Source organism: Pieris brassicae, chromosome Z, assembly GCF_905147105.1.
Source record: "Pieris brassicae chromosome Z, ilPieBrab1.1, whole genome shotgun sequence".
NCBI lineage: Eukaryota > Metazoa > Arthropoda > Insecta > Lepidoptera > Pieridae > Pieris > Pieris brassicae.
In genome coordinates this window covers 10,775,827-10,800,833 of record NC_059680.1, presented here as the reverse complement: position 1 = coordinate 10,800,833, position 25,007 = coordinate 10,775,827, and the positions used below count along the sequence as shown (strand labels likewise).

At 33.1% G+C, this 25,007-nt stretch overlaps 1 protein-coding gene and 1 long non-coding RNA gene across 3 annotated transcripts; both read left to right on the top strand.

Moving 5' to 3' along the window:
* The first annotated feature begins 315 nt into the window (after positions 1-315).
* Positions 316-6,941, top strand: LOC123718834 (N(G),N(G)-dimethylarginine dimethylaminohydrolase 1). Its single transcript, XM_045675746.1, has 5 exons — positions 316-726; positions 920-1,022; positions 1,520-1,617; positions 3,204-3,431; positions 3,867-6,941. The coding sequence occupies exons 1-5, from the start codon at positions 475-477 to the stop codon at positions 3,981-3,983; spliced, it is 798 nt and encodes a 265-aa protein (XP_045531702.1). The 5' UTR covers positions 316-474; the 3' UTR covers positions 3,984-6,941.
* Positions 6,942-14,345: 7,404 nt separating this feature from the next.
* Positions 14,346-19,187, top strand: LOC123718603. Of its 2 annotated transcripts, none has more exons than XR_006755038.1 (5): positions 14,346-14,934; positions 15,972-16,099; positions 16,963-17,105; positions 17,901-18,080; positions 18,548-19,187. It is a non-coding gene; the product is annotated as an uncharacterized LOC123718603 (long non-coding RNA). The 2 variants fall into 2 exon arrangements; XR_006755037.1 differs by having other exon boundaries at positions 16,963-17,120.
* Positions 19,188-25,007: the final 5,820 nt, after the last annotated feature.

Genomic DNA, 25,007 nt, shown 5'->3' with positions numbered 1-25,007 from the left:
ATAGAATCTGGCGGTTTCACTCCTTTATACTTTATTCGTTTTATACGGATTATTCTCTACTTTAAGTTTTTAACGTCACATTGCAAATTTTGGATAGCCATGTAGAGTTACTTTTTCCTGTAATTTTTTTATTTATTATTTGTTATGCTATCAATACAAACCCAAACTCAAATCAACATTTATTATATATATGTATCTTTACAGTCGCTTTATTCTGTTATTTAGATTTTCGTATCTTTATCTTTATCTGTGACCTGAGTGTTCAGAGTGCCGTTAATTTTTGTTTAAATACAGATAATCTGTGGAAGTGTGGAGGGTGGCGACTCGCGAATCTCTTACAAAATTATTAAAAACATTTTTTTTATATTTGTCTTGAATTTTTATTTTTAACGTAGTTTTCAACGCTTTTAGTGTTAAAGTGGATTCATTTTTAACTACACTCCAATACACTAAACCCTTCAATTTCCAATTAAAATGGATTTCAAAATGCATGATTACACCCATGTTATCGTTAGTAAATCATCGCCGCGACCAGACCGGGCCGATATTAATGACTCAAGACGCCAATACGATTGCTATATAAGACTACTGAGTGAATTAAATTTGGAAACAATTGAAGTTGAAGCTGGTTCATCATTTCCTGAGGCTGTAGTACTGGAAGACATTGCACTTGTGTGCCATGGCATAGCTTTGCTTCTCAAACCAAAGGCGGGACAAGAGCAGTTAGTAAGTTCGTTTTCCAGTTCTTTTTTCAATTTAAAATTGTCTTGAAAAATGTACTACACAAAATTAAAAAGTTTAATAATTAATATGATATAATGTATAAATACTATAAGTACACACACCTCACAATTAATTTTGGCAGCTCTAGATTTCTAGCAGCTAGCAAGCTTAAATTGATCCTTACATTTTTTTATAGGTAAAATCTGTAAAACAAGCTCTCGAAAATGACCTTGGCCAAACAGTAATTGAATTGTCTGACCCTGATGCTATGTTGCTGGGATCTGATGTCTTGTTCACAGGTATTTTTAAAAAGAAACCTTAAGCATGAAATAGATAAATAAAAATCTTTTATGTTAAGTTTTAAATAATTAATATTGATTTTTAATTTTAATTTATTTTAATAGAAACCGTTTACTAGTAAGCAATAGCTTTTTGTGACATTTATATGTGTAGAATAGGTAACTTATAGAATCTTAAAGAAACTTTCTATGTGAAGTAGTTTAGAACTTCTCTTAAACTACCCCTTCCTATATATTGATATTGAAAGGGGTATTTCTAAAACCTTTCTTTACTTCATGCTTCATCATGATGGGCAACACATTTTCAAAGAATATTATTTAACAAACAATAAAAATAGTTTTTGTTCAAATGTTTGACTTTTGCTTAGACTTAGAATAATATTAATGTAAAATATCATCTTAAGTTATTTTACTTATTTTAAGGAAATATCTAAGATGGATTTCAGTTGAAACTCAAGGGAGTTCTATTTTTATGTATGGGAATATTCTGTTTCCAGGTCGTGAGTTTTTTGTTGGTATTTGTGAAACAAGCAATGAGGCTGGTGCAAGTGCAGTGGCAGCAGCTTTTCCTGAATTTCCATGTACACCTATCAAGGTAGTTATTTTGAAATTGATATGTTGAGAACAATGGATGTCTATTTTTCCATATTTTGTAATTGTCATAAATATTTAGTATTAACTTATTGCAGTGATTTTTGGACCTATTGAGAGTTGAGTGCGGAAACTGAGTCCACACAAACATACATACATACATTGCTGTGATTTTGCATTATATTAGAAAATGTGCAAATTTGATTTGTATGAATTTAACATAAAATAACTGTAGACAAATATATGTAATATAAGAATAACCCTTTGTTCTCACTTTCATTACTGAGTCTCTTAGCAATGAATGTGTGTATTCTATTGAAGAAATATGGAAATAAGAATTTTATGAGATTCTTAGAAAAATAAGAAATGTGCTAAGATTGATACATTTTTGTAATGGTTAGATTTGTACATTGTGCAATAACTCAAGTTCAAAGGTCATGGCTTGGCCTCCTAATTGAGCAATTATCATGTGAATGAATTAATGTGTACTTAAAGTAATGTGTTCCTATTTTTTTTTGTTCTAAAATAGTTTGTATTTAAAAAGGTTTATATTCTTTGGAATCAATATTGTAAAATATATTTTACATAGCTTATTCAGTGATTGATATTATAGATACATTATAAACTAAATTATACATTTTTAAATTATTTTTTACAATTTTAGTTTATTGTACTTGTGTAAATTGATAGATACGATGGTTGTAGCATATGAACAAAAAAAAATATCTTAATTTAATAAAAATAACTATTATAGAGTATACATAAAAATAATGTATTTGGCTAATGCACACAAATCTGTATGTAATTATTTTTTGTTATCTTTATTGGTTCACAATAACTTCAAAATAAATCTTTAAATCATGTTGAAGCTTTTAAAGGAGAAAAAACCTTGACGAGGTCAAACAGATGTTTCAATTAATTGGTAATTTATCATAAGTTTTCTTTACCAATACATATAACCAGAATATACAGGAATTAGTCATCATATGACTATTTGTCCTTGATGACAAATTCAGGGCTTTCAAATTGAAATGAAATACATCTAGAAATGTTGGTTTTTTAAAGTATTATCATATATTATATACATATATTAATTATTTCTGACGTTACTTAATATCTAAGTTTAAGAATCCAGTTATATCATATAGTTGGACCCTTATGATATTATTTTCTGAGAATACATCAGGAACAAAGCTATTTCTTTTATTTTTGGAGTCAGATCTACTCTTTTACAATAAAGTATGATATAAGTGTACAAACTTGATTAACAATTGATGTTATTGTTTATAACTAAAACATGTGACTCTTTTCACCATTGTATTGCTAAAACACAAATAATATCTTTATTGCTATATTGAATTTAGTTTTGAAGGGTAGTCTAAACCTAGCTATGATCAGCCTGTGAGACATCCCTGAATATAGGACTAACTTGGCCTACAGAACGCTGATCACCTACAGCCTATAAACATATTAATGAGGAAACATATCAGTGGCCCAGTTGTGATTGTGTACCTAATTTTTTTTTTGTTTTTGTTTTGTACATTGCAATAATAATAAAACTTTGGCTTATATAATTTAATTGATTATCAGGTTACAAAAGGTGCACAGCATTTGAAGAAATACATAACAGTTGCTGGACCAGATATTTTATGTGTAGCAGCAAGCAAGGAAGCAAAGGAGTTGTTGAAGCGGATGGAAAGGGAAGCAAGTTTCTCGTATCAGACACTTACGGTGCCTGAAGAGGAAGCGGCCAATTGTCTATATGTCAATGGTACATTGATACACAGAGCTATTGAGGAGATACCGCAGTCGTTTAAGGTGAGTTTAAAGAGACTGGAAAAAATTTAACTATAGAGAACAGTGATTATGTGATTTGTTTTACTTATTACATAATATTTCAGAGCGGCTTCTTTCTCCTGAAGGTGTATTAAAGCTAATGAATTAACATGAAAATAAACAATAATTTGAGTTAAGATATTTTGTGACTTATTTTCTTTTTACTAAAGAGTTAGGGTCTATAGATTAGCCTAAAATGTCCAAAGAACTTTCGCATTTTTTCTCGTCTTGATAATTGGTCTATTTAACATAATACAACAACTAAAGCTAAAGTACATTCTTATTATATTCATGTGTCTGTTAACCTATAGGTGTCGCCTTGTAGGTCTGGGCTCAGATGAGAGTCGCACGCTGAGTGCCACTAGTTCAACACTGCTCAAATATTTATTTTGATAATATATAAAAATATATTTTCAGGTTTTTTGTGAGAAAATTGATTTCTCGCGCCGATCGATATGTTTCTCGGAGCTGTCGAAGATATCGTCAGGGCTTAGTGCTTGCTGCTTGCTGTTAAGAAAGCCATTTACATTATAAATTATCCACTGTTTGGCTGGTTTCGGTATTATTTATCTTTTATTCGATACGATTAACTTATTACATTAAGTAACACGTTACCAGTGCTTAACAGCTATCAGTGGACACGAGTTGTCATCACAATGTAATCATCACATGTAGATTAATAATTATTTAAATAATAGTTTCTTTCAACAATAAAAACCAAACATATGTTTTACGTACAGGTAAAGCACAAATAAATTGTGCATAATCTGAAGAAAAAAAATTATGGATGGTAAGAATACAGTTTCATCGAAAAATCATACTTTGGTGACCCATCTGACGTATGTGTCATTCATTAATAAATGTCAAATGTCATGTAAAACTGATTGACGTTTAGTGTGAATATGGTAAATGACGTTTTAACTTCCAAGAAAACTCCGTTAAAATGTAACCTTTTCAGCGTCACTCTATAAGAGACATTGTATACAATTTATTTTAAATCATTGAACTTTAAATGTACCAGGATTGTTACAATTTATTTCTAACCTTAACAAAAGGCTAAACACGTGTTCATATTAGGATAATCTATTGAAATGCTGTTTTTCGGCTTTGGTAATCTTAATGCAAAAGAGAAAAAATCGTGATTGCTACGCTAAAATGCATTTCCTATTAGAACGGAAAATATTTTTATTTACAATTGAAATCATAATACCCAAGTACCTCATTTTTAGTTGTAGTACTTTAGCCATTCCCTAAGTCTTAAGACTGATTTTATAATCTCCTATTATATATGAATGATAAATGTTATACACAAAAAGGCAGGCTCTCCCTGTGCCTTCATTCCAAAATATTTTAATATTGAGTACCATGTTCTTTTAAACACATGTGTGGACCCACCAGTCCTAGTGACTAGATAGGCCTTTTATGGCAATTTTTGTCTTATCTGAATATTTTTTTTATTAACTTCTATAAATTATACATTTATAAAAATATAAAAAGAAATTCGAACAATATAAACAGCCTTTTAGGTGGTACAAATTAATTAAGTATACTTTCAAGGGATGAAAAATGTTTATGTATTTCATAAATGATTTTTGTATGTGACGTAAATAAAATTTAAAATACTAAAAAAAATCTCTTAAATGAGGTTCAGAAACGACTCCCGTATATTAATCCAATACGAATGTATGTTATCAAGCGATATTGATATATAATTTTGATTCTGAATCTTACCATCTGTGCTTATTCTTAAGTGTTTTTATTAGTTAAATTTATGCTAAACGCACAAATTAGTATATTTGATTTTTCTATATAACGGTTGACGTATCTCGAATAGTTGGATTTGCAGAGTATTTAAGTCTTACAAAAAATAGAGGAAAAGAATCTTAAATCTAATGAGACTCATATATTTACCCTGAAGATAACAGAGTGTAATAACACCGCTATTGAAACTACGGAGTTTGTTCGGACGGTTAGTTGCATTCGGATTTACAAAATTTAAACCGTTCTTGACAGTAATTTAAAATACTTTCTTAATAGATGTAAAAGGAAGAGGGTTTACGGCCGACAAAGTCAAAGTAAAGATATTTGCACATCGTTTATAATTGTGTAACTTGAAGTACCTCTGTCATCACAATAGCTTTATAAGTTTGTCATATTTTTTTTATATATAACAAGTTTCTAATAAAAAATATGGCACAATTTTTTTAACAATTATTATTAATATTCGTTGGAATAATGTCAACACAATTTTTCGGTTAATTATTTATATTATGTATTTCTTGTGTAACAAGATTCATTGTTAATTCAAGTTGGAACTTAAAATGTTATTGAACGCAGTTCTATTGCAAAAATGCAAAAAAGCAAAAATGTGTTTTTTTTTAATTCAATTTAATTTTTTTCTTGTATAACAAGTCAATTTAAGTTAGTAAAACTTATAAGCTATATGAGTGTGAACTTTGTTAATGTCATCACAATAATACTATTTGATATTAGCGCATAATAAGTTGGATAATGTATCATTGAAAATGTATCGTTTTACCCGTAAATTCATCACTCGTCAACTAAATCATTTACACTGTTCTAACTAAAGTACATTGATTTAATGAATTGCATTTAGGATCGAGAAAAAACCCTACAAATCATTATGGCCCGGCAGCACACTCGCGAGCCTGCTGTCCTATAAAAAAACCGTTCTGTTAGTCGAATTTGCGTAAAGATAAGTACTTTATTAAAACAGTTTGAACGATTTTTTAAAATTATATTTACGCTAGTTTACGAAATCAAAAACCACTTCAAGGTATTAAATCACAATAATTTATAAGTATTTTATCAATGTTTTAAACGTAAAAGTATTTATTGTATTGTTGATTTGTAGATGTGAAACTGTTAAGTGTTTATCTTTCATAGATTTAGCAACGTACAAGCACAGCCAATATTTAAATTTTGTATGGAGGCTTTTTATGGACTTAAATCTATAGCTGTACATGCCGAACGTTGAATTCTGAATATGCTTAAATATAGTTTCAAATATTCGGTAGACATATTCAAAAGACCTCAGTGTCAATGTCAGATGCGTCAAGCCGTCGATTTTTCTTTAGTAACGAATCTACGAGTCGTAACGCGTTATGACTGGTATTTTAATTTTAACAGGATAAAAAAAATTGCTCTATTTTTAATGTACAATTCGATTTAGTACCAGATCGAAATCAAGTTATGAAATGAAATTGCTTCCACTTACATCATGCAAAACTGATAAAATGGTATTACTTGCAAAATTTTAAACTGGTGTGTTCATTATGGATTTAAGTCATTAGTTGAGATTCATTGACAAATGTAAACGTTAACTGTCTATCAGAATAGCATGACTGATGGGGAAATAAGCTTTTACATAAAATTGTTTCTGGTTCATCATCCTCAATATAGCTTAGCTAACAATTTTATATATCCTCGAAGGTGTACTTTAGATTAGTGTATAATAAATGATTGAAGAAGTGATGTTATTTATTTCTTATTTTCCATTCTTATTACTTGAACATTATTTTGGTGCCGCTCTCCCAAGCGAAATTAGAGAATTATCAGTGAATAAACGTAAAATTATCAATATAGTTTTTTTTATTATTATATTATTTAAATTTTACAATTATTTAAATCCCTAATCCTTGGTATATATTTGCTCCAAATCTAACAATTTGTATGACTAAAAACTGTTCATCAATAAAAAATGTCGAAAAGGACAGAAGCCTGCCTGCTTGATACATTAAAAAAAATACCTAAATAGGTACTTTCGTTAATTGCGATCGCGTAGTCGAAGTATCAAAATGCAACTGGTACAATAATTTATCAAACACATATAATACAAACAATATTAAACATTAAGCAGCTGAACTATATAAAATTAAAAATTCGCAATAATTGAAGACGATGTGACGTATTTTGGCAATATTATTGATTAACTTTTCAATATATTCAGTGGCGTTGTTGAAAGAGATGTGATTGCAGCTATGATGGAGATCGTAAGTTAATATTTAGATATAGGTTTCGTTTTAAATTTGTTAGCCATAAGAAGATTGATAATATTTTCATTTATTTATGTTGAATCCGAACTTTTATAAATTGAACTTACTGAGTAAAGTATTTCTATGATATTTAAAACAGTTAATACTACATAAGTAGTTGTTAGATCCATGATAGCTATGCTATTTTTAAACAGAGGAGTAGGCGGACTGACTACCAACATAACTCAATCACAATTATTGATTGCTTTGCCTAGAATGTTACCGGGACTTGTAGTCAAGTGCGTGACCTTTATTCCACCGAAGTTTAATTTACTGTAACTTGCATATGGAGTTTCATGTGACGATTGTTGTGTTTTTTATCGATTCTGCATTGTGTATAAATATAGGGTTTCATTTATTTTAAGGAAGTCTCAAAATTTTGAACTCAGAATGAAAATCTAAAACATGAGACAGTGAATTGGTGAGCTAAGTGAAAGTATGTTGTCTGGTCAACTCAATTTAAAAAAAAAAACAGGTAACAATTTGTAACAACTATAATAAATTAGCACATTGTGTATTAGGTCTTAATCTATGAAATTGGAGATTTGTATGAATTTTTTTGAAAGAAGCATAAATATTTTGGTATTTGACTAAATTATTCATATAATTTTGCCATTTGATGGCAATTTCTTTATCATTTACTTTAGAAGTCTCTGGACGGAAGGCGATAAACTCAGTGAAAGCGTTTTGTACTGGGGTGTTTTCCTACTTAAAATTCGTGTAAATTTTGAAATTTTTTTAAAATCTCTTGGGGCAAGGTCTGGGGAGTACGATGGGTGACGGGAAGCTTCCAGCTCTTATAGCTTTACAATGGTCGGTCGTGAAGTGTGAGTTCGCGTGTTATCGTGAAGTAGCAATGGGGAAGAGCGATTGACCAGTCTTGGTTGTTGAATTGCTGATGTCCCTGATGTGCCAGAGAGTCACCATTCCTTCCTATAAGTTATCGGTGCTTTACCCGGGTCCACCAACTTAGACGAACGCCTACGCTTGTCGTACAGGATACACTCTCGTTGAACGTAACAACTCTATTTAGAATATTGCCTATAATTAGACGGATGCGAGTTACGTTCTTTAACTGAAAATTTCCTGATTTAAAAGGGTTGAACGAATTTTGGACCATGTTTATGCAAGCAATGTTAAGCCCATACACGCCGTCATAGTTTATTTGCGAATCAGTATTTCCACGTAGCAACTCATATCGAATATTTTATGAATTTTAAGTTTATCCATTGTGCAACTTACACAATTTCACGAAATGGCTGAATTCGATTGATTCGAAATTTGAATTTCTAATTGGATTTCAATAGTATCTCCAATGACCTAGGTAAAGACCTATTATTTTAGTTTTTTAGCTAACTATACTAAAAATAATGTACTCGCTTGTATGTATTCTTTGGTGAGTTTTTTTGGAGCTTGAAATGCTATGAACTGGTTATATATATAGTGAGCCTGTGAGTGTGTCACAATTGTTCAGTAAATTACTTACATTCAGCTAGCCTTAATTTTTAACAACAACTTTGGTAGACTAAAGATTTTAGCCACAACCTTCATGCTGCATGGCTTAAGCATCCTTCGACTTAACCTAACCACAGCTTAAAGTTCTTTTGTTTTTATACATATACGTGACCTATGTTTTAAATGTTTACGTTTTGCCAGTCCCTGTACTAATTTATCCCTACAAACGTAGTCAGCCCATTGCTAATAATGCTTAATAGTAAATGCAACATTTGTTAAAAAAATATTATTGTTTGTTTTAGTTAAGCCATCTGTCAATGCACTTATGATTGACATAGGCGACATAAATACTGATGCATCAGTGCCACAACAGCGACCACAATTTCAAACTGATTATACAACTACTCCTGCTGAAGAGACTTCTTATAATATGATCACTACGCGATCGAAGAATTCTTACTCTCTGTCTTTCTTACTCTCGGCTATGGACAAGATACAAAAAATATGGAGGAACAGGAATATAACAAAAGCCACAAAGACCAGGCTCGTGAAGACACTTATATTCTCCATATTTGTGTACAGGGCTGAAATGTAGAGCTTGCGACGAGCAAGCATTCTCCTCGACCAACCATACTTGAGTTTGGTACAAACGTCTCGATACTTCAGGAACTCGGTATTAAGCAGCGTCTGTTTTCAACAGTACAATCTAGCTCACATTCTTCGGACACCTATCTCGACGTAGTGATTAGTCCATAGAAGGCCTTGTCATTCAGGGGAAGGTGGAAGGTACTGGACCTACGTGTTGGATTGACGAAATCAAGGCTGCCGTAAGAAGTTCACTCAATGAGTGCATGAGGATGACCTCTAATAGGCAAAGATGGCGGAACATCGTGAAGCGCGTCACATCTGCCCCTTCTAATACCACTACTACAAAGCGATTACGCCCGCTCAAGACTGTTAAGAGTGTACCGGATAAGAAGAAGAATAATACCACACAAATTGAGATTAATAGCATAAATTATGTGAGCAAATTACCCAATATATAATAACTACTAATAAAGATCCATCTGGCTATGGCAAGACACACCTACCTTGTGAAATACTGCAAATGACTGTTGGTTGTACACCAATTAATGAAATTAATACACGTTTACACGTATGGCTATTTCATGTTAAGAAGAGTTTATCGATTTGACAAGCATAAGTTATTAGATGCACTTATTGAGGCCTATCATTATTGATAATACTCACATCAAGTCATGGGAGATGGGACCCTGAATTATGCAGGAAGGAAAAGAAGAAGATGACTGATGAAGAATTGATGGATAGTTAAGGATTAAATTATTCAGTAGAGTTCACTCCACCAGCTATAAGGCAATTCATAGATGGTGAAGTGTAAATTCTACTGAATGTCCTGAGTTGAGATCACCGCTAGTAATATCCATTCCCAGTAATAACTAAACTGAAAGTGAATTCAAGGAAGACAACTTACAAAATCAAACTGAGGATTAAAAAATAAGACCCTCAGTTCCTGACTAGCATTTAATTGAAAACTGTGAATTGGAATCCAAAGATCGAAAGCTGTATCTAAAAAAATTACGAGACGAGAAAGAGTCAAATAGAAAAATCACGGATAGGCGTAGTTGATCAATTTGTCACAGCTACAGCAGATCAACTGATTGGAGTTTTGTAACTTTAGAAAATCAAAACCTGATCTGAGCTTGTAGGAGTGGATACATTTAATAATTTACATAGAAGGATTATTCCGATGTCAAAATGAGGAGGAGTCGATGACTACGAGCAGGACAATAGCAAGGTTACCAACTCACTGGTTCACGTGAGATATTGTTGGCATTACATCAGTTGTAATTTATCTTATTATAAGTTAGGGTGTAGGGCAAGATTCAGAAGCTCACTGAATCCTGTATGTCAATATTGAAATCACAATTTGATATATAGGTGTCACATTTTGAGCCAAATCTCGTTTCTAGGAGTAGGCAATATACAACATTTATTTATTGTCGACATATTGCCCAAATTTTTCTCTTTAATCATAAATAAAATAAATCAATTGCGCTACATCCTCTTTAGGTATGGGCCTCAGATTACTGTATCTGTTTTATGATCATTTGTTAATCTAATAGGTAAGTCAGCCTTCTGCGCCTGACTCACGCTGTTGGCTTTTTGCGTCTAAGGCAAGCCGGTTTTCTCACGATATTAATCAATTCATAGAAATAATGTACATTGGTGCACAGCTGGGGATCGAACCAACTACGTCAGGGGTGAGAGTCACTAGGTCAACACTGCACTGAATAGTACAATCAAAATGTACTAAAAGCAAAAATCTCTGTTTTAAAATCGGTCGATAAATTTAACACCATTAAAATATAGGACCACGGACAGCGTGTTCCTTCAATATATTATCAGAATATATACTGTTTCGATGTAATACTGAGAGAACTATAGTGTATTACTCAAGTCTACTCGTTTCTGAATCTCATCCTATATAAAATATCTCTCATTGTATATAACTTATATGTATATTGGTTTTCTGAGGTAAAACTTAGATTAACAGTATTAGATAAAATTATGACTTCGTTTCGTCGTCGATAAGTCTATACTTAGTTGTAATTTGATCAAGTACAAATTTGTTTTCGTATACATTACATACATTTGCTAACATTTTGCTATCGCGGTTTCATCTTAATTCCAGTAACAACCACGACATCTGTCGATGAATATAATAACTGAACAACCCTGGAGGTGAAAACAAAACAGTGCAAAATCAACGCGTCCGAAGATCTCCACAAAACCCGCTTGGAAGCCCGCACCAGGAATCTCAAGGAGGGGCGTTTCTCCTTGAGATTCCTGATGTGAGCATCTAGGATCGTCCTTCTTCGTAGATGACTACATCCTGAATTTCATGTTTGGCACCTGGAATCGCGGTTGCAGCACGCCCTTATTAAATGGCTCAGTCCAGAAGGGAGTAACTGGTAAAGCATTGATGACGAGTTAAGAATTACTTCATTACGTTATGAGGCAATATCCTGAGTTGCTACCACGCCCAGTAACATCTCTTTCAAGTAACAACTGTACTGAAAGTCAATTGAAACACGAAACAAACAAAACATTGTTTTAATGCAAAATATTGTTTTATAATGACGCATAGTGCCTACTCATAGCATATGTGAAAGAACTATGTGTCCGAAGGCCTCAACAACTTCTGCGTGGCAGCGACCCGCCGGTACATGTTCCTGGACGAGGGCAACGAGTCACTGCACATACACAGTTCATCCTCACGAGCATAGGGTGTGCGTACCTCTGCCCGTGAGGATGAACAGTGTATGTGAGGTGAGGTCACCACAGGCTTGCCGGTCTCAAAATCCTCGCGCCGTGATTAAACGCCTCAAGCACAGAAGCCTCGCGTGAGTTGCACTTTTAAAAAAATACAATATTGATTATCCGAAATATATACAAGTCGTACTCCTTAAACGCTTTTATAGTTTCAGTAGAGAATTATCAAACAGGGTCAGCAATTTACTATAGATGAAGAGTGTGAAGGTGAAAGCTATAACGACTATAATAATATTATCGAATATAATAATAATATCTCGTGACAACGAGAGAGATATATGCATAGCTATTTGAACGTTTATATTTAAAACTTAGATAAACAAACTTAAAAATAAATTGGTGAAAACTTTACACGACAACATTCTAAGAGCAATCACACAAAGCCTCCAGGAAGCCAGAATAAGTAATGAAAACACAAGACATATCTACGATTTTATTACAGCTCATTTGAATTAGAGACAGCTACTGCAAAATAATAAGAATAAGACTAGGTCTATGAAAAACTCACAATCAGCGCTATAGTATAAAAGACGCCTATACAAAGTACAGATTGAAATCCCTGGAGAACCATCTAATAAAATTAGGAAGCTCTAAAAAAGCATTCAAAATGGATAGACAGTTTAAAAAGTAAAAGAACAATCTTAACCAATCGTAGGCTTAGCAACAAACTTCCTTAACTCACTCTAACTAGTCTAGCCATAAATACTGTTACATAAAAAGTTTCCTTTATTTCAGCGTTTTAAGTATCTTAAATTTGGAAGACGTATATTATTTTATAAACTTCTTCCGAATTCACATATTTTTTATGTTAATTATTAAATTACAATATTAAGTAATGTTAAAGAAAATATGATTGCAGTGATCGCCTTTCACAAAGTGGGTATGGAGCCGTCGGTCATTTTCCATACATTTCAAAGCTTGGTATCTATCAGCCGTATGTTCGTATATACTTTCAAGAGATACAACAACACTTCGTCTGTCGAAGACCAGAAAAGATCAGGGATTTAACGTTGTCGTCATATACTTAGGTTAATAAAAATATAGAGTATTTTTCGTCGTTGAGAGTTTTTTATTTTTTATTTGTAATCTGATCAAAGAAATTGGTTTTTATTACATTTGGTAATGTTTTGCTAACGCGTTTTGAGCTTAGTGCAGGATCAACGCGCCCGATGACCTCTACAATTTCCGCGTGGTGGCGGCCCGCCTGGACGTGTTCCTGGACGACAGCAACGAGTCACCGCACATACGCAGTTTATCCTCACGGGCAGGGGTAAGTACAACCTTTGCCCGTGAGGATGAACAGCGTATGTGAGGTAAGCACAGCCCCACGGGACCCAAGATCAAGCCCGCCGTCATTAATCGCCACAAACAGCCTCGCGTGAGTTGCACCTTTAAAAAAAAAAGTTAATATCCGGAATATCAAAACCAAATAAATACGACAGGGTGTTTTTGTATAGAGACTCTAAAATCGAGTACAAAGAAATTAGCTAATTATTTAATAACGTAAATCAGAAAGCCCCTTAAGTAGAAACTGATCAAATTGACCGACTTGATATTACATGGACGGCATAACTTTTTACAGTAGAAGAACTGCGATGCAAGACAATTTTTTTTTATAATTCATGTTTTTGATGGCGTCTCTTTTCTTATTGTAGATAGACTACTTTTTTTCACTCCTTTCCCGTACCTGCTACTTCTTGAGTACCAACTACGGATTTTCATTAAGATTGAACTCGCTTCGGAGTGTATGGCCTATTTCCACTTGCGTCGCTTGATCTACTGTATTATCTGGGTTTATCAGCAGTGCTCCTAAAGTTACTTGTCTTTATATTATATTTAGTAGTAGTCTTTAGTTATCTTTTCGGTCCAGCATATGTTTAAACCCATACTAACTGATACTATTTGCGTTTACCTATTCTGTTATCATTTATCCACAGGTGCACTGATTCATTCACCGCATGAATAACTTTGTGATCCCATATAAATATATAGGATAATAAAGTTATTTGTGCAGTTGGTGTATCTAGAAAACCGGAAGGAAATTGCAAATATTAACACTAATTGTATATTCTAAATTTGAAGCTCCTATATCTGCTTGAAATAGAGTTTTGCAGTGATTGACAAAATTGAGAATTTCGACGCTTATTTGCTCGACTTTTTGGTCTGGCGGCCTCGGGGAAACAAAGGAGTAGAGATACTCCTGTGGCCTCAAATCATTCACCAAATAAAATAAAATAAAAAATTCAGTCAAGCTTCTAATTTATTGTGAAATAGATACTTTTAGTATTAAAAAAAAAATACGAATATTTAACTTAAGTTTAAGTTAATTCAGATCAATACTTTCTATTAATATTTAAGTACAATAGAATCATCCATCAGTCACATGGTTGTACAAAGGTAAAGGTAATGATACAATATCAAAAAAAAATGTGTACTAGTCGGAATTTTTCTAAAAACTGCACATGATATCCACCCATTAATAAATTGTGTTTTAATTATAAATGAAACAAAATATAAAAGGGATTACATTTTATCGTAAAGTTCCTTTAGGTAATGCAAGAATCATAAACCATGTCTTCAGCCTGAAAGCTGCTCCGAGGTGCGATTGGCGATGATACATTGTAAGTATCACACAAATTTCCTAGAATTAGCGATCTAAATACCTAATAAATGTAGTTTGGAATAAATTCAATAGGTCCAGGTTTGATTAAATTAGGTTAACTCACGTTATTTAATTAAATATAAAAAAGGAAGAGGATTTTGTGCATTGTTCAGAATTTGTTATATGAGGTTAGCCAATCGTAACAAATAAGTCAATCTACTTTATGTTGCATTTACGACGATTAGTTTACATGTGGAAATTAATATTTTGTGGACGATGACGTAAATGTGTTACGTTATAAAGGCAATTTTGGAGCAAATAAAATATTGAGGTTTTAGAGGGAAACTTACTCCTGTTTCCGAGAAGGTTTTTACTCTTAAGCGTTTTACAAAATGGCGGCTACTCTTGTAAATATTGTCAGCTATCCATAGTATTTTAGTATGTAATTTTTTTTTTCTGTATTAAGAATGAACAAACGTTATTGTGACCAAACGGCTTATCAGATGTAATTCAAAATTTACAAATGGCTCAACAACGTTGAATTTCCCTTTGCTGACCCTTCTAATTAACCAATGAATTTATAATCCACGCTACAGATGATTAAATTAATTTTTAGATTTTTTTAGTTTTTTAAATCTTAATAAAATAATGTTTTATAATGCCGCAAGGTTTTATGCCTAGTCATAACAATTTGTAATAGTGGACGATACGACAGAAAAATATAAACTTTACTATATTCTCTGTACAGTGTGCACATCAGACCATGGACCGTACGTTCCCATCAATATATTGTCTGATATGAAATACCAATATATTGTTTCGACTGAGATCTGAGAAAACTATAAAATATTACTCCTACTTACCCTTGCCTATTCGTTTCTGAATCTCATCCTATATCGAATTTATCACGTCATTTTTGTTAACTAAAATATATAACTATTAAGTAGAGTACCTATGTATAAAAAGAAAAAAATAAGTCATTTTCGTTGAGAAATTTATAAAAAAACGATTAATATAAAAATATATTTTATTAATTAAAACTAATCTATCATGTAGGTGGACACCCAACGGTGCAAGAACAACGCGTCCGAAGAACCACGGTAGTCGCTCAGCGGGGAGGCGACCCGCCTGTTCCTGATTGACTCACCTCTGCCCGTAAGGATGAGCAGTGTATGTGAGGTGAGGTAAGCACAGCGCCGTGGGACCCAAGTTTAATGCCCGCCGTCAATAAACGCCCCAAGCCAAGGGGCCACTGATTAACCAATGATGATTGATATGCCCAACTGGTAAAGAATTGATAATAATAATACAAACAATAAGATTTGACTAAGACTGGTTTCCAAACTAGGTAAGAATCTTTGATATGGAAAACCAGGCTTCCATTCCACAGCTAAGTCATACTGAGTGGTAACAAAAAGTTCCCCTTTTTTTAAATTCGGAAATATCATCTTGTCGTACCCTAAACATTGTTTGTGTTAAATATGATTCAAACATATTTGAGAATTGTCGAGGTAATTGTTTTTTTAAATTATTGTGCCTTACTTTGTCCAATGCCTTAGCTACATCCAGTGAGACGGCGGAGCAGACTTAGAAACCAATATTTTCATATTTAGAATTATATGAAGTTTTCTTTATATATTTTAAAAACCCATTAGTCTTCAATGTCATTATTTTTAAAGACATTACTGCTTAAGACGTTTCGAAGCTGCTATTTTGTGTGTCGCTTACCAATTTTTTGAGTTTCTCATAAAATGTAAGGTGTAAAAACTTTCCATCTATGCCTGAGTTAGGTGTCTCATTTTGCTGTGTTGAGGTTAGACATTTGGGGCTTTTGGTAATCTCCGCAGGTTTGACAGTTGGCAGTTTCAGTATTTCTACAACGTTTGTAATTTTCTGCCCTTTCTGCTATTTCTTTGTGCCCATAAACCTGACAACCCTTACGGAATCAATTTCGATGATTTCAATCGTATATACGGAGTTTTTAAAATAATTTAGAGATTTTTTTAGTTCTAATAGAAAAATGCTAATAGTAAAAACTATTTCGCAGGTGATCACCCAATAGTGCAAAAACAACGTGTGCGAAAACCTCCACAACGGCGGCCCGCCAGGACCTGTACCTGGACGACCATAGCGAATCAGCGCACATTCGCTGTTCATCCTCTCGGCCACAGGTTGTGCTTACCTCTGCCCGTAAGTGTATTTGAGGTAAGGTAAGCACAGCGCCGTAGGACCCAGGGTCAACACCGTCATCATTAAACGCCTCAAGCATCGGGCTTCGCATGAGATGTACTTTTAAAAAATAACAATAATGGAATATGGGAAATATCAAACCCAAAAACACATACGACTCGTACTCTTAAAGCCTTTTTATAGTTTTAGTAGAAAATAATAAAACAACAATTTAGTATAAATTTGTATTTTTTAACCACAACGCGTTGAATCAGGTATAATCCAACTTATGGAACAGTTTAAATTTCATCCAAATCGATCGTGTTTAAAGTAGACTAGCAAACGTATTACAGTCTATCAAAACACTGTCCAACGGCAATTCCCCCGGGTCGTGATATTCTCCCTCCCAAGTATCATACTTTGAAAAAGTTGATAGCCTCCCTAAATGGCGGCAGTTTGAGAGAGGTGGGTGTCCGAATCCACTGTGAGCAACTATTTGCGGCGGTGGTAGGGGGTGGTATTTAGCGTTCCATTTTTGAATTTTTGCCAATACATGAACTTAATCGTTTGGTGTAATATATAAATATTTTTTTAAGTTCGTCCGTCAGCTTCCGTACAAGCCGTACTAGCTTAAGCTTAATAACCAAAAATAGCAGTCAACGCTCTTGAGTTGTTGACCCTAGTACTGAAGATCTCTTTTTGAGAATCTGGTATTCTTTGACCTATTATTACAATTATCTTTACTTGCTGGAATTTATTTACGGTTTATGTCAGCAACAAGTTGTTTTGTAACATTAACTTGCTTGTTCGTTTCAGATTATTCGTCAACGAAATCACCATCGAGGTGATGAATGATCTGGGCAACACATTCTTAAGTCTTTCACCACAACTCAATTAGATGCTTCATGAGTTTCGAAGGGAGTTAAGCTGTTTGTTACTTAGTGCAGCTAGTATCAGCAAGAATTATATAATTCAATCTATTTCTATCAATCTCTGGTAACTTTTTTGTTATATTTTTCTAACATTTATAATATTTTATTTTTTCATTTCTTGCCACAGCCAGGTGGATCTGTCATTAAAAGTACCCTCCATCCATTATTATATTGGGTCGCTTTCATAATTTTGTCTTTAATCTCAATTTCTTTAGTTTTATTAGAATTGTTTGAATGGTTTCGATCATTTGAGACATTGATCAATTGTCATATACAGGCTCACTCAAAGAAATACTATCAAATCAATTGATAGTATTTCAGGGTCCAACAAAAACACCAACAATAACAAGTTTGTACATTCTTTTAAGCTTAGATATTATATATTATTATAATTGCTATAAATTGTTTCCAGTTTTTGTGTGTAGAATTTACCAAACACCAATTTTCATCAATTTCTATCGAAAAACTGTTGTGAGTGCAAAATTATTAGACTTCAAATCCTGTGTTGACGTAATGTCCTATGAACCCTAGATGGAACAGAGGTCGTCCACACACACAACCCCTCAACAAAGATTCAAGAAGCCGAAACAGTGAGAAACCATCAAACCCTGAGGTAATCTTTAAAATTAACAAAAACCTATCTTTATAAAAACATTATAGTCCTCACATAGAATCTCCATAAGCAACTTACAGTAAATTCAACGGGACTGAAATAAAGCTCATGAACTTCAGTATAAGTCACAATGGCAGTCTGTTGCTAACAGACAGTGACAAACTTGTAATCGTGTTATGCTGGTTGTCCGCCAACTCCTCAGCGTTTAATAAAATGACGTGAATCAATGAAAATAATATAAGGACCACTGTCTATATAGTGTTTTTTATAATATATCCTCCATTCCACATTTATAAATTATTTTAATAGTTAGTCAAGTTTAGTTTGAAATAGTTTGGAAGACAATAATATCTGTCCTCTTATGGCTAAAAAAATTTAAACGAAAGAAATATTTAAATATCAACATACCGTCTCCATTCGTCACATCTTCCATTATTGTAAATATAATTGAGATTTATAATTAACAATATACTAACTAATATATTTGTCGAGAGCTGACTTTACTGGAATAATTAATATTTTCCGTCTTTAATGTATAAATGATTTATGATTGTAACTTAACAGACGCTACAACAACATTACCTATTTATTATTTGACATCGATAGTTTTTGATATCGATTCAACTACATTTATTTATATTTATCGTAAAGGTTTTTATGTAATTTTATAATTATAAAAAGACACTACATAGTATAAATGTGATAAATGTTTTTAATAATAAAACATTACTATTACCGCTTGACGTTTTATTTTTATCGATAAAAAAACCGAAAAGGACTAAATAAACTAGCCAAGACTAAAAATAATTTTGGATTAACATATGCATTAGTCTTCTATTTTAGTATTATTTCCATGCTTGAGTTCTTGTTCTTTATTTAATATACCCATTTTTAGTAGTGTAGTAGTAGAATTGCGTAAATGAGACAGCCATTATTAGTAAGGGAGCCCAAGAGGAGATTTCGGGATTTACTACAGCGTGGCAGATTAATGTACAGGGGGATACCTCGTACCCAGTGAAGTACCTCCACCAAATATGATACCCATATATATGGCTGCCCGTCAATTAATCATCAGATATTCTCGAGCGCGATAACTCTGACAATTTGCAAGTGACGTAAAGAAAGGGTAGGGCTGCAAAGTTGTAAAAAAATCGTCATCTCGAGCATGACTGTTTTTTTTTTATTTTGAAGGGTATTCAAGGATGACGAAAAATATATAATCTGATGATTTTCACAAGCCGAGGTAAGAAAAATACGTCGATAAAGTTTAATACGTGCTGCTGCATGATGCCTATATTCATTTATAATATTAACTATGAGTAATGTTAACATAAAGTGTGTATTTTGTGGTGAAACTACTTTGCAAAAATCAATAAAATTTACATTAGAAATATTTTAGTATATCATCGAGGTAAACTGGTTCTAATGATTTTTTTGATTTTTAAAGAATTTTGTTAAAAATTATTATGTAATAAATACAAGTTCTACTTGAACAACATACACTTTTTACTATTTTCTGAGCTTATCAATCAATTAAGTTCAATGATTAAAAACATTTTTTTTTCAATTATCAGATTAGGCGAATCCCTCCAGATAGTCGTCAGGTTATAAGACATCACGTCTAGGACATAAAGATGAACCATATGTATCTTAATCTGACGAGCTTGAGTATTTCAAAATGGCTAATTTGCATATTCTAATAACGGGCGCGAGTTTTTTAGTTACGTCGCATCCAAATCGTCAGATTTTTAGATCATTTTCTAGGTTCACTTAACATCCCCTTAGAAAATCTGACGTGCTCGTCAGTTGTTACGTCTACCCCTTACACCTTCCCTCTCATTCAAGAATTTGTTGCTGTAGATTTAAGTATAGCACCATGTAGTAGCAAGTAGTGTGTGATATTGACTATGGTTAAACACTATCAGTACAAACACTGATTTGTTTCAATTATAACTACCGATATCTATTAAAGTTTTCATGATTTCGATCCGATATATGAAATTTACCAAACCTTATTTACACTAGAATCGTAAATTTACTTGGATAAAAGATTGACCTGGATTTATGCTTATCAGTGATGCAATCCCACTGTTGGAACAATGTTTGGTATATTTATCTGATCTATTTTAATTGTCTTTGCTATTATCAAACGTATTTTAACAAACATTGGATCTGCAAAATACTAAGATACCAAAGGAAAGGTATTCAAATATAGATACAAAAAAAGTCATACATTTTTGATACATGTATCTTACATAAATTACCTCTGTATACGCAGTGATATTAAAACTTTTCAAAACTAATTAAAGCCTATGTAGCGACACCTACGATGACGTTGATTGATGTTGAATGATGAATGTTGTTCCCCCACTAAGCCTATATATAACTTACTTTTACTTTCATTGAAGCCTTCGGCCCAGTCTGTGGTTAGACTGGTCGATGATTCTTATTTTAGGTCGAAAAGCCCTTCCTTGCTCTACGCTTATGTCTATAGTTTCTGCTAATGCACTGATAGAGGGCCTTCTTTATGAGAGAAGCCGGTTGGTAGCCGTGCCGATCTAAGACGGTTGTGTGTTCAGATGACCGATAGAGGGCACTTTTGTTGAAAATTTAACGCTTGAAATGTAAGACTTTACATTTTCTATAAATATAATAGAGTACTAGGAACGAATTCAGACGTAGGATAGATGCATAGATCATATGTATTTCGTGTGCCGATTGCAAGTGGGGTCTGCCCCCAGTTTAGTACGTAGTTGGAGGCGCTGGCGTCGTTCTCCGTCTCTCTTGTAGTTTTTATAAACTGAGGGAACATATCTCTCTGTCTCTCTCGTAGTTGAGATCGCTCTCTCTTCTTCCTGTAGCCTATTGTTCAGTTAGGCCTACGGCTGAATTCGTTGGCAAGACTGCCACGCCATTTGTGTCGCAGAATGTTTGTCTTCTGATCACACATAAGAACTGTGCTTCTATCCTACGTCTGAATTCGTTGTTACAAGTATGTACTAGGACTTAATAAATAATCATATTAAACCTAGATAGCATTGCATACTATTAAAAAATATGTTATGGTAACCTAGATGGCGTTGCAATCAAGTTATAAACTGCTATTTTTGATAAGGGAGTGTGCTAAAGACAGTTGAAGTATAAATTAAGTCTTTCTTTTTTCATCACAGCGTAAACACAATTTGACAGAACGAAAAGAAAAAGTACTGTAATTGTAGCTGTTTTAGAAGATCTAAATAAAAAAGCGACAGCGATAAACATTAATAAAATAGTAAAAGATAGATTTTTTACCATTTTATTAAAGCAGATGCTTCAGTCGCAAATTTCTCATTCGAGTTGGAATGTCGAAAAAACTTATTCAAACTTATTCAACTTAAACAATGGAAAGTTGCGCACTTAATTATAATTGAGGAGAAGGAAGAAATCATGGCTTCGCGACGTCAGGGACGGGTATTGCGACTGCGGAAGAGATGCTGTATCTGGCACAGGATATGACACGCTTCAAGATACTGACGGCCAACCTCCAGTAATGGAGAGGTACATAAAGAAAAAAGAAGAACGCAAATTTAACAACCTCCAGTTTTTCTAAAATGTTCTATTTACTTTAGTCTTTGCCTGGCAAACATGATAAGAAGCTATATGCAGCTACTAATATTGTTCGATCAGATATCGCTACTCGGACCTTGAAACGCTGCAATACTGAAAACTGTCACGTTTGCGATGTCAAATAAAATAACAGATTATCGAAACAGCACTCGTGCTTCGAATACTAAATGTTATGGCCCAGCCGATTTGAGAACTTACTTTGAGCTTTCGTCTTTGTAAGTCATTGTTTAGAACGATTTATAGAAGATATTTCTTTTGGCTTAAGGTTTTTATTACAAACTACTGTATTTTGACATTTCGTAACAGCGAAAGACATTTATAGAACGTCATCTGGATATATTAATATTATAAAGTAGATATTTTTAAAGATAGGACCACAAACCCGTGAGTTAAGATAGACTTAAATTTTTATAGTAGTAAGGTATACTTGACGACTCGATATTATGACATCTAATAGAACAGTGGCTTGAACCTGAATGTTAGGTTATAAGAATCGTAGAAAATTAAGTTAATGGTATAACGTAGACAATGACAGAAACCCAAATACCACAAATTGATTTGTTGGTAACGCATTAGTGGTCCCGGTTTCGATTCTCAGCGGAACAATTGCTTCGTCTTTGGCTAATAAGGAGGCACACATTTTGATCAAGTTAAGCATATTACAGCGCTTGATACAGTCTATAGACCTCGAATATTCAAAGTACACCTGTAAATTCACGGCGTGACCGGCATCAACAAACACGAAAAAATTGCCAATTTCATCTCGTCTTTTATCTTATTTACGTAAAGAAAATTTTAAAAGCTACACGTAGTGAAAATATCATGGGGTTGTTAAATGTAGATTTTAGTTACGTGCTCGAAATTATTATTGGTTGTATAAAGTGGCCCAAGAGATCTAGCCGCATTTTTGAGTTTCGAATTTCGAATTTTTAACCAACTTAAAATTGTTTTTCGGCTAGTCTGCCACTACGCTTTTGGTGCGGTGGCGCTTTACACCGTCAGATTACATATTTTGTATCTACCTTACATTTTTTATAGACAAAAAGCACTAACCACTCCAGTTCATCAATTCAGTGCTTAGTTGGGTGGATTTATTTTTAAAAGTTAAGCCTCCACTGCTCGCTTCGTTCGCCAACTGAAATTCTAAATATTTGGACTATGGCATTTCACACTTACGGTTTAAAGAAATGTTTTAGATTATATTTATTTTATATGTTTTTAATATATATTATAATCTAAAATATAACTTAGTAAAATACGCTCAGGAACATTCAGGATAATTAGTAAAACAATAACTAATTAGTAAACTATAACTAGAAAAAAATACTTAGAAAAGTTTTTATAACGGCTAAGTGTTAAGTGTAGCATATTTCACACTGATGTAAAAACATTCAATTCATTGTAACTCATAAATTCATTTATTTTCCGACAAGAAGTAAAAGCCATTGCGAAGTTTTCTTGCATCCAAATTGTGCCTGGGAGGCTTTTCAATTCAACTTTCGTAAGAACAATTCGTGGGAGAAATAAGAATAAATATATTATTAACGTTAATATCATATTATATTATCTATAATAATATCATATTTTTTATTCATATAACTAAAGGGTACATGAGTTGTTTATTCTCTATTGACCTTATTAGCATGTATTTTTTTTTCAACCATAATTATGTTCAAATAATTTATACCAAAAACAGCTGTTGTTCACTGTTGAGGTTGGTTCACGTATTCTTCAGCAAACAACAAACCAACTAAGCGAATACCAACTATTGAAAAATATTGTAATGCGGTAAATGTAACGGAAAGTTCTTCTCGTTCAGTATTAATTTAGGTACTGGCATTAAATGGAAATTTAACGTCATTTCTGGCAGTGTATATGACCTCTTATATCCTATGATTATTTATATTCTTCGTTATTTATACGAGAACATCCCGAAATAATATTAAAGATTCTACTTACTTAATTATTCTCATAGATGTAAATAAAATTAGGAAAAACACTTGTTATAAACCTATAATTCAAATAGTATATCGTCGTACTATACTTATCGGTTAAGACGGAGAAGTTCTTCAACTCACTACTGTCTTGTAGTGAGTTAAAGAAGCCTCAACTCTGATTTAGATATTGGAAATGTATTACTGCTAATAAATGGTCCTCTAACAAACAGATGTAGATACATAATCCACGTATCTCTCCATATAACCACATATTTTATGTTACAGGAGGCAAGCGGGCAGGAAGCACTTCTGATATTTTTTTTCGTATAGAACAGGGGCAAATGGGCAGGAGTCTCGCCTCATGTTAAGTGATACCGTCACCCATGGACACTCTCAATGCCAGGAGGCTCTCGAGTGCGTTGCCGGCCTTGGAACGCTCCCGGAATTGGTACGTTCTTTTCTTGCAGGACCCTAGGTCGAAATGGTTTGGAAATATTTCAATGGGCAGACGGTTTATATTTATACCAAACATTTCCAAGATATACCTGTTCAGAAATAGCCGCAGCAGTAATTCGATTGCGTCGTTTCCGGAAAGTACTGATGCGGAAATATACATATAAAGCTTATATGGTCAATACTTGATAACATTGAACCATAGACATAAAATGTTTAGGAAACAGCCGAGTATAATATCAGTATAATACGTTATTCTATATTTTGTAGAAGTATATTTTTAACTTGAAATTTGTATACACTTATTAGTTGTATTCACATTCACTATTTAAATAAATTGTACAAGGTTAACTTAAAAAGGTAGTTTATCGGGTCAATTTTC